At 57.1% G+C, this 17,906-nt stretch overlaps 2 protein-coding genes across 3 annotated transcripts; one reads left to right on the top strand and one right to left on the bottom strand.

The window, feature by feature from the left end:
* Positions 1-453: 453 nt before the first annotated feature.
* Positions 454-10,870, top strand: Ilvbl (ilvB acetolactate synthase like). The gene is made up of 15 exons (XM_048342461.1): positions 454-704; positions 3,034-3,235; positions 3,334-3,461; positions 3,534-3,672; positions 3,759-3,870; positions 6,332-6,431; positions 6,644-6,741; positions 6,837-6,973; positions 7,704-7,838; positions 9,390-9,504; positions 9,604-9,773; positions 9,863-9,933; positions 10,010-10,081; positions 10,196-10,301; positions 10,437-10,870. The coding sequence occupies exons 1-15, from the start codon at positions 570-572 to the stop codon at positions 10,613-10,615; spliced, it is 1,899 nt and encodes a 632-aa protein (XP_048198418.1). The 5' UTR covers positions 454-569; the 3' UTR covers positions 10,616-10,870.
* Positions 10,871-10,873: 3 nt separating this feature from the next.
* On the bottom strand, positions 10,874-17,659 carry Syde1 (synapse defective Rho GTPase homolog 1). 2 transcript variants are annotated; one of them, XM_048342458.1, is made up of 8 exons: positions 17,544-17,659; positions 15,790-16,134; positions 15,047-15,682; positions 14,716-14,930; positions 13,908-14,034; positions 13,634-13,794; positions 12,622-12,862; positions 10,874-12,386 (listed from the first exon to the last, which is right to left on the bottom strand). In XM_048342458.1, the coding sequence occupies exons 1-8, from the start codon at positions 17,629-17,631 to the stop codon at positions 11,977-11,979; spliced, it is 2,223 nt and encodes a 740-aa protein (XP_048198415.1). In that variant the 5' UTR covers positions 17,632-17,659; the 3' UTR covers positions 10,874-11,976. The 2 variants fall into 2 exon arrangements, with proteins under 2 accessions (XP_048198415.1, XP_048198416.1); XM_048342459.1 differs by having other exon boundaries at positions 15,047-15,713; positions 15,800-16,134.
* Between the last annotated feature and the right edge of the window lie 247 nt (positions 17,660-17,906).

Here is a 17,906-nt window from a genome sequence, read left to right as displayed (position 1 = left end):
GTTTGCACCAACTGGGTCAAGAGTAGAGGCGCGTGCCGATCACGTGACACAGAGGGCGGGCGCAGAGCGCCGCGGCGTCCGGGCCGTTTTCTATAGGTAATGACTGGAGGGCTGTGGGGCTCGAGCTTGAGAAAGCATCTTGATGCTCTGGGGTGCAGAGTCAGGCTCGGGTGCCGGGGCTCACTTAAGGGGAGAGGCGTGGCTAGAGCCAAGCGTCCACGCGTGCCAGTCCGAGGAGAGGCGTGGCGTCGCAACTCTGGACGTCACACAGGGCGGGCTCTCTGGATGCCTTTGGGATTGCTTCACCTTCAGTAGCCTAGTTTGGAGCTCGGCGTTGACGTAGGGGGCGGGGTCTGCGTGGCTTTACTACATAGAGCTCGGTGGCACAACGGGAGGGCGTGACCGGCTTGCTAGGACTGGGGGCGTGGCCCTGTGCCTACCGGTAGCAGGGGGCGTGGCCCTGTGAGCGGGGCGGGGCCGAGTGGGCCGCGCCTTCTTCCGGGTGAGATAATTGCTCTTGGGTCCTGGCTCAGGCACGGGCCGTGCGCTTCTTCCTTAGGCGCGGCCTCATGGAGAACCCCGCGGCCGCGGCCCCTGATGCGAGCTCCTTCCCCATCTTCCTACTCTTGTCGTTCGGGACGTTGGTGGCTGCCCTGCTGGGCGCCGCTCATAGCCTGGGGCTCTTCAACCGGCTGATGCACAAGGTGCCAGGGCCCGGGTGGGGGGAGGAGGCCGGCTGGGAGGGAGGGAGGAGCCAAAACCAAAGAACCCCCCCCCCCCAAACCAAAACATCACACCCTCGCTCACACATAAACTTAGGAGGAGGGGGTGCATGGCAGCCACTCATGTTGACAAGTGGGGAGAAGCGAGCCCCGACTCGTCCCGGAGATCCGCTCTGAGCTTCCGTGCCCACAGCCAGGCTGTGTCTACACAGCCCTGGACTTTAACCCTGTGGTGCATAAACATGGGGATGGGGCGGATTATCTGCCGCAGATGGGCACCAGGGAGTGTCTGTGACAGGTCTGGGGACAGCCACCCTCTGCTGAGTTGATGGGTTTGAGAGGGATTGTCTGATCGAACCTCTGGCATCTAGGTACCTGCTATTTCCTGTTCTTATTTCCACAAGGGGAAACAAGCGCGAGAAGGTCATGTATGAGTTTGACCCAGCTGATCTGGCTGGGGGAGAGATCAGAGATTTAACCTCGTGTCAGGCACAGGTGGTTCACGTCTGTCATCCTAGCCACTCAGGAGGCTGAGATCTGAGGATATCTGTTTGAAGCCAACCTGGGCAGAAAAGTCTCTGCGAGACTCTTATCTCCAGTGAATCACTCAAAAACCAGTAGTGGCACTATGACTCCAAGAGGTAGAGCACTAACCTTGAGGGAAAGAGCTCAGGGACAGCACCCAGGCCCTGAGTTCAAGCCCCAACAATCGACCAAAAAAAAAAAAAAAAAAGAAAGAAAAAAGAAAAAGAAAAGAAGACATTTCCCTTTCCAGTGCTTGCTCTCCAGCCAGGGTCAAATCATTGGCCTCAGAATTGGTGCATGTTGAGGATGGTTGTGATGCTGGGGCTGGTTGTTCAAGGCTATCTGTGCCAAGCAGATGCCTTTGTGCCAGGCATGTGGCTGGCAGCCTGTCAGGTGGCTGTGGACCTGCCCAGCAGAGGGAGAGAAAAGCAGGTAAGGCTAGAGTTTCACAGTCCAGGCACCAGGCCCTGCGGGGATAGCTGACAGTGGGCAGGAGTTGCAGGCATTGTCCTCTTGGGCCTGGCCAAACCCTCTAGGCTCTGTGGGCTCACCTCTCTTCCTGATTTCCTTGCCATCTCAGAATAGGGAGGCACGAGGCTCTTGAGAATGTGGGTGCTATTGGAATGCCAATCTTGCTTGGGCAAATCATGTCCTTAGCTGTGGGAGGGATTATAAACGCATAAAGATCTGATATTATCTTGTGCTCTGCTCTGTGTAGTGTGTACTGTGGGGATAGGTCTCTAGCCAACACCCACATTCCTCAGACCCCCTTTCATTGGAGGGGGATACTGGGGATTGAACTCAGGGTCTTGAGCTTGCTAGGGAGGTGTTTTACTACTCGAGCCATTCCTCCTACCCTTTTTGGCTATAGTTATTTTTCAGGTAGAGTCTCATGATTGTGTCCAGGGACAGCCTTGCACTGTGATCCTCCTATCTACCATGATAGTTGGGATTAAAGATGCTCCTCACCATGCCCACCTTACTGATTTGAGAGGCAGTGTTGCTCACTTTTAGTCTAGGCTAACCTTAAACTGTGAACTAGTCTCTGGGATTACAGGTGTGTGAGCTACTATGCCTGGCTTGGATTTTTCTTTTCATTCATTTTTTTTTTTTTTTGTCTGTGTGGGCTTGAGCCCAGGACCTCTTGAGTGCTCTTCTACTTGAGTCATATGCCTCTAATGCTTTTGGCTCTAGTTATATTTTGAGATAAGGTCTGACTTCCTGCTCTGGCTGCCTTCAAACTGTGTCCCTCCCAATTTTAGCCTCTGATATAACTTAGAATGTGTGGCACTCAGCTGTCAACTGAGATCAGGCCTAGTGAACTTATTTTTGCCTGAGCTGGCTTTGCACAGTGATCCACTTCATCTCAGCCTCTTTAGTAGCTAGAATTACAAGTGTGAGCTACCATGTCCAGATAGGCTTCACTTTGAAGGTGTTTTTTGGTGCCCATACTAGGGCATGAACTCAGCGCCTGTATTCAAACCTGGCATTCTACTGCTCAAGCCACAGTTCCACTTTTGACTTTTCACTGATTCACTGGAAAGAAGAGTCTCATAGACTTTCCTGCCCAGGCTGGCTTCTAACTGTAATACTGAGATTTCAGTTTCCTGTACAGCTGGGATTGTAGGTATGAGCTACCAGCTCCGCTTGGCCATTAAATTGTTTTTGATGGAACTGGGGTTTGAACACTGCCTTTTGCTTACTAGGCGGATACTCTACCACTTGAACCATGCCCCCAGGTCCCCTGACCACTGACCCTGCTCTGCCCCTCCTGCCCCTGGCGCAGGTGGACAAGGCGAGCATCCGACATGGTGGAGAGAGCGTGGCAGCTGTGCTCCGGGCCCATGGTGTGCGCTTTGTCTTCACGCTGGTGGGTGGCCACATCTCCCCACTGCTGGTGGCCTGTGAGAAGCTGGGCATCCGTGTGGTGGACACACGACATGAGGTCACTGCCGTCTTTGCTGCAGATGCTGTGGCCCGCCTGGCTGGTGAGGGTGGTGCTGTGGCATGGGGAGCTGGGGGTGTCTTGGGGTCAGGAGGGGGGGTCACCTGGATGGGCATAGCGGTGACCAAGTCTGTGGTCCAGGGACGGTGGGTGTGGCTGCAGTGACCGCAGGTCCTGGCCTCACCAACACGGTGACGGCGGTGAAGAATGCTCAGGTGGCGCAGTCTCCAGTCCTGCTCCTGGGAGGGGCAGCCAGCACCCTGCTGCAGGTGTGTAGTCCTCTAGGGCTTGGGGAGGGCCCTCCAGACTCAGGTGGTAATGGTGGACCCCCTCTCTGCCAGAAACGGGGTGCTCTCCAGGCCATTGACCAGATGTCCCTGTTCCGGCCACTCTGCAAGTTCTGTGCATCTGTACGGAGGGTGCGGGACATTGTGCCCACCCTGAGGGCCGCCATAGCCGCTGCCCAGTCAGGAACCCCAGGTAAGAAGGGGGTGGGCAGTGGTCAGGTCATGGAGCACAGAGCTGGTGGAGGTGATGCAGGCTCAGGCCTCTCCCTGTCCCTGCAGGTCCTGTGTTTGTGGAGCTGCCCCTTGATGTGCTGTACCCTTACTACATGGTCCAGAAAGAGATGGTTCCTGCACAGGTGCCCAAGGGCCTCATGGGTCACGTGGTCTTCTGGTGAGAAGCACCATTTCCATCACACTCTTCTCCCTCCCTGCAGCCCTCCTCTCCTCTGACTAGAAAGAGCCAACTGGGGTGAAAAGTGTCCCAGGTAGAAGGAACAGCATGTGCAAAGGTTCTGAAGCTGGAGGGAACTTGGTGGGTTGGAAGAGCAATCAGGTTGTGGCAGAAAATGAGAAGAATCAATGACTGAGCTCAAAGCAACACTCCTTCCCTTCCTCTTCTTTCCTCCTCTTCCTATTTTTTCTCCCTCCCTCTCCGCCCCCTGAGCCTTGAATTCTGGGCCTGGGCACTGTCCTTGAGCTGTTCTTTTGCTCCAGGTTAGTGCTCTACCACTTTGAGCCACTTCTGATTTTTTTGGTGGTTAATTGGAGATAAGAATCTCACGGGCTTTCCTGCCTAGGCTGGCCTGAACTGTGATTCTCAGATCTCAGCTTCCTGAGTAGCTGGGATTACAGGCATAAGCCATCAGTGCTTGGCTTTTTTTCTTTCTTCTTCTTCTTCTTCTTTTTTTTTTTTTGGCAGGGGGTGGGTGCCTTATTAAAGCAGGGACTAGGTTGTTATCCCTTACCTTTTTTGGTGCAAGGCTAGCATCCTACTACTTGAGCCACAGCTCTACTTCTGCCCCTTTCGGTGGTTAATTGGAGATAAGAATCTCCTGGACTTTCCTGCCCATGCTGACTTTGAACTAGGATCCTCAGATCTCAGCCTTCTGAGTAGCTAGGATTACAGGTATGAACCACCAGCTCCTGGCTTTCTTTATCTTTTATGCTCTCCCTGTGCCTCTTCCCTTTGCCTATCCTTATTTCTCTTTCTATATATTTAGTAAGCACCAGCTATATCCCAGATTCCAGGGCAGGCATAGGGTGACATTGGTGGGCAAACATTTGGGTCCCTGTGTTTTGGTATGTGAGCCTGGTTCCAGCTTGAGGCTGACTTTAGCAGGAGTGGCTTGCTATTGATGTGCTCAGCCTCCTGTCACCCTGTCCCCTTCCCTCTTGCCCCTCCCTAGCCCTTGGAAGGCTGCACTTCCCTTTAGACTGGCTTTACTATTCTGCCCTTGGCCTTCTCTCTGCAATCTAAGACAGCAGACTGGCCCTGAGTCAACTCTTCTGCCAATGCCCATGTACCTACTGTCCTGCACTAAATGTGCCTCGAGGGCAAGCCTGGGCTGGATTTCTGTGTGTGTCCAGGGCATACACACAGGGCCTTAAATAAACTTAGGACCTTGGATTTAGTGACTCGAGTTTGAACTCAGGGTCTTGGACTTGCTGGGCAGGCTGGCCCAGCCCTGCCCTGGCTGAGCCACGCCCCACGACCCAGCCCTGCCTTGGCTGAGCCATGCCCCACACTCCAGCCCTGCCTTGGCTGAGCCACGCCCCACGCCCCAGCCATGCCCCCACAGATGAGCTGTACCGCTACTCTTTTTTTTTTTTTTTTTTGGCCAGTCCTGGGGCTTGGACTCTGGGCCTGAGCACTGTCCCTGGCTTCTTTTTGCTCAAGGCTAGCACACTGCCACTTGAGCCACAGTGCCACTTCTGGCCATTTTCTGTATATGTGGTGCTGGGGAATCGAACCCAGGGCCTCATGTATATGAGGCAGGCACTCTTGCCACTAGGCCATATCCCCAGCCCCCTGTACCTCTACTCTTGAGCCAGGGCCCCAACCCTGGGCCGTGCCCACCAGAGCCACGCCCTCAACATTTAAACCACCCCTCACACCTTATTCACTCCCCTGTCACTGAAGTCACGCCCCCACAGCAGAGCCATGCCCCAGCCCTGCCTCTAGGAGCCTTTTTATTTATTTTTATTTTTTGTCACTCATGGGGCTTGAACTCGGGGCCTGGGCACTGTCCCTGAGCTTTTTTGCTCAAGGCTAGCACTCTACCCCTTGAAACAACAGAGCCACTTCTGGTTTTCTGGTGGTTAATTGGAAATAAGAGTCTCATGGACTTTGCTGCCTGGGCTGGCTTCAAACCCGAATCATCAGATCTCAACCTCCTGAGTACCTGGGATTACAGACACTAGCCACCAGCATCCGGCAAGGAGCCATTTTAAAAACTGTGAGTGCTAGAGATGGAGCCATGTTCTGTCCCTAGGCCTCACTCTGGCCCACAATGCACCTTAAGTGGGCCTTTGGGAGGCATTTTACAGCAAAGGAAGCTCAGATAGGCACTGCTACTTGCCACTGCCCCATGGCTAGGATGGGACCCAGCCAGTGCCTGAGCCTGCTCCCACCCGACCTGCAGTCTGGTTGTGTTGTCATTGGGGGCTCATGTCAAGTCAAGCTTACCTTCAGGTGCTTCCAGGGCACCTGAGTCCTAGCCTCTTGGTGTCCCAGGCTTGTGGCTTACCCACCCTGCTTGTTTCCCACATTTTTAGGGGACCTTCACCATCCTTAGATCCCAGAATACCCTTCCTACCCCTGGCAAAGCGCTTCCTTCCTGTCTCGTGCCCAGGTACTTAGAAAACTGCCTGGCCAACCTCTTTGCGGGAGCATGGGAGCCTCAGCCCGAAGGGCCTCTGCCCCTGGACATCCCCCTGGCGTCTCCCCAACAGGTGAGTGACCCCCCCTTCCTCAGCCCAAGCTCCTACCTGGCAGGGTCTTGCCCACCTTCTCCCTCAGCCAGGGTTGGGGACTTCAATGTGTGTGTGTGTGTGTGTGTGTGTGTGTGTGTGTGTGTGTGTGCGTCCTGGGGATTGTAGCTAGGATTACAGGCTTGGGCCATGGAGCTTGGCTGGGGCCCTCTATCTTGAACCTCTTGTTCCAGGTTCAGCGCTGTGTAGAAATCCTGAGCCGGGCCAAGAAGCCCCTACTGGTCCTGGGCAGCCAGGCCTTGCTGCCCCCCACCCCTGCTGCCAGGCTTCGGTGAGAGTTTCAGCTCTGCCATTGGATGCCCTTCCTTGTCCTTCGGGTTCTTGCACCCCAGGCCACTCTGATCTTTGCTCTGCCTGGACCTATAGGGCTGCTGTGGAGACCCTAGGTGTCCCCTGCTTCCTGGGGGGGATGGCACGGGGGCTGCTGGGCCAGAACCACCCCCTTCACATCCGGCAGAACCGTGGTGCCGCCCTGAAGAAAGCAGATGTGGTGGTCCTGGCAGGTGAGCCTGAGTCTCCTCCTCCTCTCCCCCTGCGCCCTCCCTCCCATAACCCTGCCCCTCCTCATCACTGGTGCTCACCCTCCTTCCCCTGTGCCCCCCCTCACATGGTTAAACAAGCCCAAATCTGGACACAAGTGGAACCCCATGCTGTGGGGGTGGCCCAGCTGCCCATGGAGGTTGCATATCTAGGAGATGCTTGTGTGGTTACATACATGACAAGAGGCACCTTGAAAACTGCCACATGTCTGGCAGCTGTGTCTGTGAGCTCTGACTGTACAGACCTGCTCCAGTGAACCCTGATTGCATAGAGCACCATATATTCCTAAGGAATGTGTTTATCAATGTAAACACTTTGCTGGGCTATTTTGCTGTCATGAGAAATGATGTCACAGCATATGTACTATATGTGCTGATGTCACCCCAGGGACCAGGCAAATATCTGTGTGTTCCATCCTCTCCCAAAATGTCATGAAATGGCCAAGTGCCAGTGGCTCACGCCTGTTATCCTAGCTACTCGGGAGGCTGAGATATGAAGATCGAGGTTCGAAGCCAGCGGGGCAGAAAAGTCCCTTTGAGAGTCCTGTCTCCAGTTAACTATCAGAAAAGCAGAGCCATTGCAGGTGGCTCAGGTGGGGGGACAGGTGGGGAACAGGTAACTTGACTCAGCGGTCCTCTATGGGTCTGAAGGGAGGCCCTCCACCCACCATGCCTTGGCCTGTGCTCACCCCAGGAGCCGTGTGTGACTTCCGCCTCTCCTACGGCCGGGTCCTCAGTCGCAAGAGCCAGATCATCGTGGTGAACCGGAACCGGGCTGACATGCTGCTCAACTCGGACATCTTCTGGAAACCTCGGGAGGCTGTGCAGGGTAAGTGGCCCATCTGCTGGCTGGGTGCCAGGCGAGGCCTTTACCCTGCCCAGGGTTTCATCCACACAGCTCAGATTCATGGGTGCTCCTATAAGGGAGTGTGGTGAGGTGGGTGCAGTGTGGGGGGGGGGGGTGGGCGGGGCTCCTGGGTGCAGCCCTGCCTTTGCTGCCTGCTGTCCACAGGTACACTCTCCACCCCTGAGCCTTTCAGTCAATTCCACCCCTCCTGGTTTCAGTTTCCTTCTTGTGCCATACTTTGCCCATGGGGCTAAGGGCATTGCCAGTCCTGTACTGCATTGATGATAGGGTCATCTTATGACTCTGTTGAATTTGTGTTTGGCAGGATCCATCCCAGCAGTTGGCTAGAAGTGGGGCAGGCAGAGACAAGGAAGAGCTGTTTAAAAAAAAAAAAAAAAAAGCCTGGTGCCAGTGACTCACACCTGTAGTCCTAGCTACTCAGGAGGCTGAGGTCTGAGGATTGACATTTGAAGCCAGCCCATGCAGGATAGTCTGAGACTTTTATCTCTAATGAACCACCAAAACACCAGAAGTAGAGCTGTGGCTCAAGTGGTAGAGCGCCAGCCTTGAGCAAAGAAGCTTAGAGAGAGTGCCCAGGCCCTGGTTTCAAGCTCCAGGACTTGCACCCTCCCCTCCCACCACCCCCCCCCCCAAAAAAAAAGAAAAGGCCAGGACAACCAAGCATGGTGGTATACTCCTGTAATCTCAGCTCTTCTGGAGGCTGAGGTAGGAGGATTGCAAGTTGATCTTGTCACAAAATAACTTAAAATATGAAAGGACCAGAGAGGTGGTTCAGTGGCAGAGCATTTGCCTTGCATATGCAAGGCCCTGAGTTCTGTCTCCAATAAACTGGAAAAAAGTCAGGACCAGGAGGACAGGCTGTTGTGAGGAGAGACGAGGTGAGAAATCAACATCTCCCTCACCCCTACTGGATCATTTCTCTAATCTGGATAGCATGAGACCCATCCATGGGCTTTAGCATTAGATGGTTCCTATGAGATCTTTGTCTGCCTTGAGAACCTGCCTGGTGGGTGGAGGTGTGGGTGGTTTTTTTTTGTGCCAATCCTGAGGTTTAAACTCAGTCCTTGGGCACTGTCCCTGGGCTTTTTCACTCAAGGCTGGCACTCTACTACCTGAACCACACTCCACTTCTTTATTTTTTTCTGGTTAATTGGAGATGAGAGTCTCATGAACTTTCCTGCCTGGGCTAGCTTTGAACCTTGATCCTCAGATCCCAGCCTCCTGATTAGCTGGGATGACAGAGTGTCAGCCACTAGCACCCCATGGAACAGTGTTTTTATCAACATAGCAGAGGCCAAATTGACAGGATTTGGGAATCTAGGCTGTGAGGGGCCAGCTTGGGCCTGTGCCATGTCCCTGAACCTCCCTTTGTTTTGCCCGTCTTGCCTGGCTGTGCTCACCAGTCCTTGCAGACTCTGGGCTGTGGCTGGCCTCCTTTGCCTTTGGAGGGAGTGCTTCTGTTTGAACTTGGCTGTTGGCTTCCTGCTGAGCTGTGCCCTTTCCCTTCCCCAGGCGATGTGGGCTCCTTCATGCTGAAGCTGGTGGAAGGCCTTCAGGGCCAGATGTGGGCTCCAGACTGGTTGGAGGAACTTCGGGAAGCTGATCGGCAGAAGGAGCAGACCTTCAAGTGGGCCTGGCTGGTGTGGATGCCTGTGTGTGTGTGTGCACGTGTGTGTCCCCCACAGGCTTGTTTCTGGCCCTGCTCACCTCTCCTATCCTGTCACAGGGAGAAGGCAGCCATGTCTGTAGGCCAGCACCTGAACCCTGTGCGGGTGTTGCAGGCGGTGGAGGAAACTCTGCCTGACAACGCCTTGCTTGTGGTGGATGGCGGGGACTTTGTGGCCACTGCCGCTTACCTGGTGCAGCCCCGTGGCCCTCTGCGCTGGCTTGACCCTGGTTAGGAATGGTCTCCCACTGGGGAGGGGGTGAGGTGGGGGATAGCTTGCATGGCTGGATCCTCCCCACTCCCTATTTTGTCCCTCTAGGGGCCTTTGGGACTCTGGGAGTTGGTGCAGGGTTTGCACTTGGGGCCAAGCTGTGCCAGCCGGATACCGAGGTGAGGCACTGGATGTGGGAGACTTGCAGCTCTTGGGGCCGGGAACCACCCTAACCGCCCGGGTCCCATTTACCAGGTCTGGTGCCTGTTTGGGGATGGAGCCTTTGGCTACAGCCTCATCGAATTTGACACGTTCGTCAGACACAAGGTAAACTGGGTTGCCCCTGCTTCTGGAATATGTGGTGGTAGGGTGGGGGTGCTGCGGGTGGGGGATGGGTCCCTGTCCTCTGGCTGCCCACAGCCTGGCCTTGGCTTCTTGTAGATCCCAGTGATCGCCTTGGTAGGGAATGATGCAGGCTGGACCCAGATTTCTCGGGAGCAGGTGCCCAGACTGGGCAGCAACGTAGCCTGTGGCCTGACCTACACTGGTGAGGAGTCTTTGTATTGTTGTGGGGGTGGAGGGAATCCTGTTTCAGGCCCAGTTGGATGTCAGATCCTCTGCTGGATTGACTTCATGGTGGGCTGGGGGCTCTCCTGCCATCTGACTTGATCTCTTCTTCTAGATTACCACAAGGCAGCCATGGGTCTAGGGGCCCGGGGTTTGCTACTGTCCGGGGAGAATGAGGACCAGGTGGTGGACATGCTGCGTGAGGGCCAGCGGCAGTGCCGAGATGGCCACCCAGTCGTGGTCAACATCATGATTGGGAGGACAGACTTCCGTGATGGCTCCATTTCTGTATAGGGACTCCTGGAGCTGGTGTGCCTGGCTCCCTTACTCCTGGAGTGAGCTCATCTCTGTGGGATCTGGGCCTATTCTGTAAGCTCCAAGGACTCTACCCTCCCTAGAGGGGAGCTGGTGGGATCAGAGCCTAGAGAAACGCCTGGTAGCCCTGGAGAGCTTCAAGCCCTTGTCTCCACAGATCTGACCATTCCCGTTCTTCTTGTGGTCTGAATAAATCATCCCTGGCTCATGTGGGCTTCCAAGGACTTAGTTACAGACCTTGTGCATATTGATTTATTGTTCACAAAGGTGGAGGTGAGGGGAAGGAGACCAGAAGGGGACCTGATTCCCACTGGACTACTGGGGACATCAGAGTGTCTGGACATGGTAAATTCTTCCCCACTCTGTCATCCCTGAAAGTTCCACACACCTGCTCTGAACATGTCCACATGTGTGTGCACACACGCATGCATGCACACACATACACATGAGGTGCCTGGACATGCACCTGCTCCAGACATGTCCACACATGTCTACACACACACACACACACACACACACACACACACACACACGTAGGCAATAAATATATTCGGTACCAAAGTGCCCAGCCTGACATTTCAGGTGGGGCCCCTCCAAAAGGGAGGAGTTAAGTGCTCAATTTTCCTCAGGGGTAGCAGGACATCTGGAGAAGGGAAGGGTTGGACTCTTATCTCTGTGTGTTGATTGGTAGCACATCACAGGGTCTTCCCTGGAAAGAGAGTGGGGGAGGGCAGCCCCTATTGGGCTGGAGCCAGGATAGGGGCTATTACCCTCACAGTGCTTTATGGGGGTCCTTCGATCCAGAAAGGGGAGGGAGAAACAGTTCAGTGCTCAAAGCTAATACTGATTTGGTTGGCAGCAAGAGAACTGGGGTGTGTGTGTGTGTGTGTGTCTCACCCCAGGGTGATACAGTAACTGGTGTTTCCCCTGCAAAGGGGAAGAGGCAAGAGAGGCCAGCCTGGCAAGCAGAACTGCCTTTTGGCAGAAGGAGAATCCCTGGCACTCAGAAAACATGGTCATGAAAGCTAGACCCTAAGATCCCCCCAGTGCCTGGCTATTGCAACTAGTGTCGAAACACTGGGTGCTAGAAATGAGGAATGATTCTCAGCATGGGAGACTGGTCCCTAAGAACAAGGAGCACATGGTGAGCAACTGGAGTCCTCTTGAACAATTGGGCCCTGCCTATAGCCAGGGTCCCCATTCTTGGTAATTGGGTTCCTGGTCCTTAGTAACCAAATTCTCTGTCCTCACTAACCAGAGCACTGGTCCTTGGTAACCAGTGTCCTTAGTAACCAGGATGCCTGTCCTTGGTAACCAGGGTCCTGCCCTGCTTGACAGACTCAGAGGCATACATTAATCTGCTTGGAGAGCTCCCGCTCCAGGTCCAGGATGAGAGCATCAAAGTCTTTGAGATTCAGGTGTGGGTTGAAGGGCGCATCGAACTCATCCTCAAAGTCGGCAGTACCCCGTGACTCGCCATTCTCATCGTCGTCTTCGTCCTCGCTGTCGCTGCCTGCCACGTGGTCGTAGTCGGGCCCCGACAGGAAGTCCCGCCCACAAGGGAGGAAGTCCCGCCCGCACACACTCCAGTCACCAGCGTAGCGGTTGCTTGGAGGGCTTTCCGGGCCTCTGCGGTAGCGGGGTCGAGTCACCACTTCTGGCCCAGCTAGAGGCAAGTGCCTCGGTGGTGACTGTCGTTTGGGCCGCAAGTATGTTGCAACTTCCGGAGCCTCTGGGGCCTGGCAGGGATCTGAAAGGAACACAGGCAGAGCTTAATGTTGATGTCATGCACAAAAATGGCAATCAGCCCCCTATTGCGTAGGCCTCTGATTGGCAGACCAAGAGGCGGGGCCTCTGGGTGTACCGGAACAGTTTACACTGAGGCGCGGCTTTCCTTAACTCTCAGACACCGATTGGCTGCTCGGGAGAAGGCATAGCATAGAGGCCTGCCTGGATTGGAGGCACGGACCCATGAGTGGGCTCACCTGGCCAGGACTGCAGCAGGTAATGCAACACCTCGATGTGGCGCTTGAAGTCTACAGCGCTGGCAACGCCTGGGCCGGAACTGCGGACTCGGGGCCGGGCTGGTGTCTGGCGTGCTGGTGCCTGGCGTGCTGGTAGCAGCACAGGTCCGAAGCACACGGCCAGATTCTGTGGGGTCATGCGGTTGTGGGTGTGGAAGGAGGAGACAAGGCGCAGGTGGTCCAGGAGTAGCGTCAGTGTTGCCTGTGGGGAGGGTTGAGAGTGGGCATGAGGTGGGCAGAGCCAAGCTCCTATGGGGAGACATGGGTGGTCCACAGTGGGAAACTGAGGTCCATGTCTTATGGCGAGAAGGTGACCATGAGAAATCTGCTAACCATGACTGGGGCGGGTGGGGGGGCAGGTTGGGGTTTGAACCTAGGGTCTCTCACTCTGACTTGGCTTTTTCACTCAAGGCTGGTGCTCTACCACTTGAGCTACAGGTCCACTTCTGGCTTTTTGCTGGTTGGTTAATTGAGTCTCACTGACTTTCCTGTTCTGGCTGGCTAGCTTTGAACTGTAATCCTCAGATCTCAGCATCTTGAGTAGCTAGGATTACAGGTATGAGCCACTGAGTGATCAGTGTGTCTGTTTTTGATATTTTTTTTCCTTTGGGCAAGTCACTCCACTACTCTGGGCCTTGGGTTTGTTTGTTTGTTTGTTTTTTTTTGCCAGTCCTGGGGCTTGGACTCAGGGCCTGAACACTGTCCCTGGCTTCTTTTTGCTCAAGGCTAGCTAGCATTCTGCCACTTGAGCCACAGTGCCACTTCTGGCCTTTTTTTTTTTTTATATATATGTGGTGCTGAGGAATTTAACCCAGGGCTTCATGTATACAAGGCAAGCACTCTTGCCACTAGGCCATATTCCCAGCCCCTGGGCCTTGGTTTTAATAATTGATGAACAGAGGCATTTGTAGTATCTGCTATGTAGGAATGGAGTGTTGGTCTTGCAGGCTCAGACCCACCAGGGTCAACTTACCCTTTCCACATCAGGCAGGCAGTTGAGGAGCCCTCGGGTGCCCTTAGCACCCGGGGGAGCCCTGTTTGGGGGTCCCTGGGCCATGGCTTCCAGCACCACCCGATAGAGAGGCTGGGTGATAAGTGGAGTGGGCAGCTCCCGAAGATAATCCTTGAGGATGCCTGTAGAGACAGAGCCCCCTGCAGTCAGGGATGCCCCTGGGCCTTGTCTGGTTTCTGAGGCCAGAGGTCACCAAGCCACCTTTGGGGTTAGGGTTGAAGGGGGGCAGTCTGACCTGTGATGACGTTGATATCGGGGTACAGGTCCTCGGAGAGGCAGACAGCCTTACTGTCTCGCTCAAAGGCATCCCGAAGCTCTTTCTTCACTGCTGCAGAGCCACACAGACGGTACAGCCCCACTACCTGAGGGTGGGGACAGACCAGCGTTTGAACTCAGGGCCTGGCACTTGCAAGTAAAATGCTTTACCACTGACCCCTATGCCCCCATTCCTTTGGCGATGAGGTTTTTTTTCCCCTCTCTTTTTTCCCCAGATAGAGTCTTGAGCCTAACTTTTCCCAGGCTGCCTTTCAACCTGCACACTCCTACTGCTGGAATTATAGGCTTGCATCACACCCCACTCTTCCCTTCTTTAATTCTCCCAGCTTCAGTTTGATGGTTGTGAGCTGTTAGTGGTGGCATTCTTTCCTGTGGACCAAACTCAAGGGCTGAGTGAGAATCTTATCATTAAATGATTCAGTGATCCATGGAGCTGGTGACTCAGGCCTGTAATCCCAGCTACTCAGGAGGCTGAGATCTAAGGATTGTGGTTCAAAGCTGCCTGGGAAGGAAAGTCTGTGAGGCTCTTTATCTCCAATTAATCAGCAAAAAGCTGCAAGTGAGGCTGTGGCTCAAGTGGTAGAGTCTCAGTCTTGAGTGGGGAAAATAAAGTTAAGGAACCAGCACCCAGGCTCTGAGTTCAACCCCTTCCCCCATCCATGAATTCTAGCCTGGGTACTTATGATCTGGAGGGAGGTGGTAGAGAGGAGTCCTGGTGAGTTGGGCCTAAGCTCTGGGCTGGCAGAAACGGGGTGGGCGGGGCTCACCCGAAGTCCTCGGCGCTCAATCTGCTCCACACACTTTTGGATTATGAGGGGCACCTGGCCAGGGGCTTGCTCCCGCTCCACCAGGAGTGGCAAGGGCAGCCCGAAGACGCGGGGCTCCACGGCAGCTGGGGCATCTTGCTGCTCCGACAGGGTCAGCTTGGCATACAGCAGCCCCTGGGGTTCCAGGCGGATGGCCAGCTGCTGGGCTTGGCACCCTGAGGACGTGGAACCTGAGCCACGGGTGCTCTCACGGGAACCCAGCGCCCCCTGGGACATCCCAGTGCGGGGAGAGACCCTGCCCCTTCTCCCCCAAATCCCTATGGATGCCTACCTCGGAAGAGTGCGGGCAGCAGCACGGTGCCCTGGGCACAGGGCCGGTGTCGCCGCACTCCAGGGTCCCAGGCCAGCACCAGGGCCCGCAGTAGGCGCGCGGCCTCCAGCTCTAGGTGGAACGTGTGGTCCAGGCGCAGGAAGTCGGAGCCGCCTCGCAGAGGCCCCGTGCGGGCCCGGGCGGCCCCGTCCACTTGCAGTAGGCAGCAGAGGTCTCTGGGAGTGGCCCCCGGGGCCGGCCGCAGACCCCCGAGCCCGTACAGGTGCAGGCTGAGGCGCCCCCAGATAGCAGCGGGGGGCGTCTGGGCTGCGGGACTCACCTGGTAGGGTCGGAAGGCGGTGGGAGCCAGGGGCCCCGCGGGGCGCTCCGGGGAGTCACCGTCGCTGAGGTACCCAGTCCTCGGGCCCCGGGGACCCCCAGCCCCGGCTGCCCGTCCCAGGGCCCCCACACTGCTGTCCAGGTGGTAGCGGCTGATGACTGACCCTGCTGGGGCGGCCCCGGCCCGCTCCCGCTCCCGGCCCACCCGGGAGCCCCGCAGGCTTAGGCGGCGCCGCAGCTCCGGCAGCTTCTTCATCTTCAGGGACAGGCGGCGCGCTGGGCCCGGGGACTTGGTGCGGGAGGCTTTGGTCACGGGGCCTGCGGGAGGGGAGGTGTCAGGGACCAGAATCTGGGCCTAGGGCGGGCCGGGGCGTGGGGCTGGGGCCACGGGGGGCGCGGGAATGAGTGGGATGCTTTGCTCCTACCTTGGGGCACTGTGCCGTCAGGCTCAGCGAAGTCCAGCGGGGACCCCGAGGGCTTGGGCGCCGGCAATCTGGGGTCCTCCTCAGGGATGGGGTTGTACCAGATCTCGCCGGCGGGCTCCCCACTGCTCGGGGAGCCGGGCCCCAAAACGGCTTCCTCTGGGGGCTTGGCCCCACCCAGGACCCATCGGCGGCTGCTGGGCTCCAGGCTTTGCAGGTAGGCACCCCGGGCAGGGCTGCGGGCTGCAGATTCCGGGCTGGGGGGACCCTCTGCTCCAGCCCGAGACTCCTCTAAGGGCTGGGGCTCTGGCTCTGGAGGGCTGGGCTCCGGGCGCTGGACAGGGCGGCCTGGGGAGCGCAAAGGGGCAGATGAGGCCCAGCCCAGGGCTCTGCTCCCACAGGACCCAGGTGGGGCCTGGTTAACCACAGCCCACCTTGCAGGCTGCTGGTTGAGAGGTGGGGGCGTCCCATTCAGTCCTAGGGCCTGGGTAGCTTGCAACACACAACCCTAGGCTAGGGATTTATCTCCAGCTTAGCGCCCACAGCCTCTCAGTCCTTTGCATTGCAGGGGACCCATATCCGGCCAGCCTCAGGGACCAGGCCATGTGTCCTTGGTCCCCGGGGCTCTTCCTTCTGGTCTCTAAGCTGGGTGGAATCTTGTGCCTGCCTGGATGGCCTTGGGCCTGTCACTTCCCTTCTCAGGGCCTCAGTGCTCACTGATAGAATGAGAAAATGTCACGCTGCCTCCAGGAAGGCCTCCAGGAGCTCAGGGTGGGCCAGCACCTCTGGACATCCTGTCATGGCCAAGACCTCCAGCAGGCGCTGCCCCAGTGATGGAATCAGTGTGACAAAGACGTGACTGGGGACCTGACGGCGAGCACGGGGGTGTGTGGAGGGGGTGTGTGGAGGGGTCCCTGCCCCATCTTCCAGACTCAGCCCCAGTCCCAGGGTGGACCTGGTCCCTCAGCCAGGCCCAGACCCCACAGTCAACGGCTGTTCCCCCGCCCCATGTGACATCACAGCCATTTCCTGTGTGTGTTTATTTGTGGGCACCCCTGTCCTACTGCGGGCCTGGGAAAGTCGGGAGCCCGCGGGGAGGGCTGGAGGGGGGAGCGCTTGGGCCTCCCTCCTTCAACTGATCAAGCTGGTTCTCTAAGGTCTGCTGATCTTCCGATCATTTCTGCCTTCCACAACCCCTGATGTAGCAGCACAACAAATAATCTTTTTTAAGTCACCTCCCCAGACCCAGGCAAACGACTCAATTGCCACGTGCCTCAGTTTCCCCATCTGGGCAAAGAGGTCCCAGGGCTGCCCAAGGCAGGCGCGGCTGCAGTCACTGGGTGAGCCGAAGGGGGACCGGGCAGGGGATGGCCACCTCCGTAAGCCTCCGGAGCCCCGTGCCCCTGCCCAGCCTGGCTGGGCCCCAGTGTCCCGGCTTGGCCGTCCCTCCTCCGGCCCTCCTTCCCGGCCACCCCGTCGCGTCCCCATTTCCTGTCCCCGGGCCTCCCAAGGAGCCCGCGGCGCTGGCATCCCCAGCCGGCCGCACATAACGGTCCGCGCCACACTCCCCTGCACCCCGACCCGCCCCGGACCCCGTCCTACCCCGGGATCGGTCCGCAGGGGGGTAGGGGCTCCCCGCTCCTCCGGTCGTCCCTCCTGGGGGGGGGGGTGTCTTGGCATCCCAAGCCCTGGCGGAGCTCTGCACTTCACTTTCCCTGCTGTTCCCCCACCCCCGTCCCGCGCCCCTCCAGACTCACCGCGCTCCTTCACGTCCGACTTCTTGCGGGGCAGCTTCTCCCGGCCCCGCAGGCGGGAGAAGGTCTTGCGGAGCAGCGGCTCGGCCATGCTGGGCCCTGGCCGGGCCCAGTGCGCCCAGCTCCGGCCCCGCCCCGCCTCCCCCCCCACCCCTGCCCCGCGCCGGCAGGAAGCGCATTCCGGGAATGCTTGGCCCAAACTTTTTTTTTCTTTCCCCTTCCCGCAGGCCCCGAGCAAGCGGTGCTGGGAGATGTAGTCGGGCTGGGCCAGGAGGGGACCGGATGGGGGCTCTGGAGTGACCCTTCTCCGCCCCAGCTGGGGACACCAGGGCCCAGGGCGGGCCCCAGGCCTCCCTCTTACCCTCT

The sequence above is a fragment of the Perognathus longimembris genome, chromosome 3 (assembly GCF_023159225.1).
Source record: "Perognathus longimembris pacificus isolate PPM17 chromosome 3, ASM2315922v1, whole genome shotgun sequence".
NCBI classification, from domain to species: domain Eukaryota; kingdom Metazoa; phylum Chordata; class Mammalia; order Rodentia; family Heteromyidae; genus Perognathus; species Perognathus longimembris.
The sequence above is the reverse complement of the archived record's forward strand: the minus strand, read 5'-3'. Positions and strand labels throughout refer to the sequence as shown.

What these genes read in the sequence shown, in the direction of transcription:
- Ilvbl (XM_048342461.1), top strand. Translation starts at nt 570, where the DNA reads ATGGAGAACCCCGCGGCCGCGGCCCCTGATGCGAGCTCCTTCCCCATC. An exon ending in TGCCCAGTCAGGAACCCCAG is followed by an intron (nt 3,673 to 3,758) that starts GTAAGAAGGGGG and finishes CTGTCCCTGCAG; the next exon opens with GTCCTGTGTTTGTGGAGCTG. An exon ending in CAGAAGGAGCAGACCTTCAA is followed by an intron (nt 9,505 to 9,603) that starts GTGGGCCTGGCT and finishes ATCCTGTCACAG; the next exon opens with GGAGAAGGCAGCCATGTCTG.
- Syde1 (XM_048342459.1), bottom strand. Translation starts at nt 17,631, where the DNA reads ATGGCCGAGCCGCTGCTCCGCAAGACCTTCTCCCGCCTGCGGGGCCGG. An exon ending in TCGCTGAGCCTGACGGCACA is followed by an intron (nt 15,714 to 15,799) that starts GTGCCCCAAGGT and finishes CCCTAGGCCCAG; the next exon opens with ATTCTGGTCCCTGACACCTC. An exon ending in TTGAGCGCCGAGGACTTCGG is followed by an intron (nt 14,035 to 14,715) that starts GTGAGCCCCGCC and finishes CCCCACCCTCAG; the next exon opens with GTAGTGGGGCTGTACCGTCT.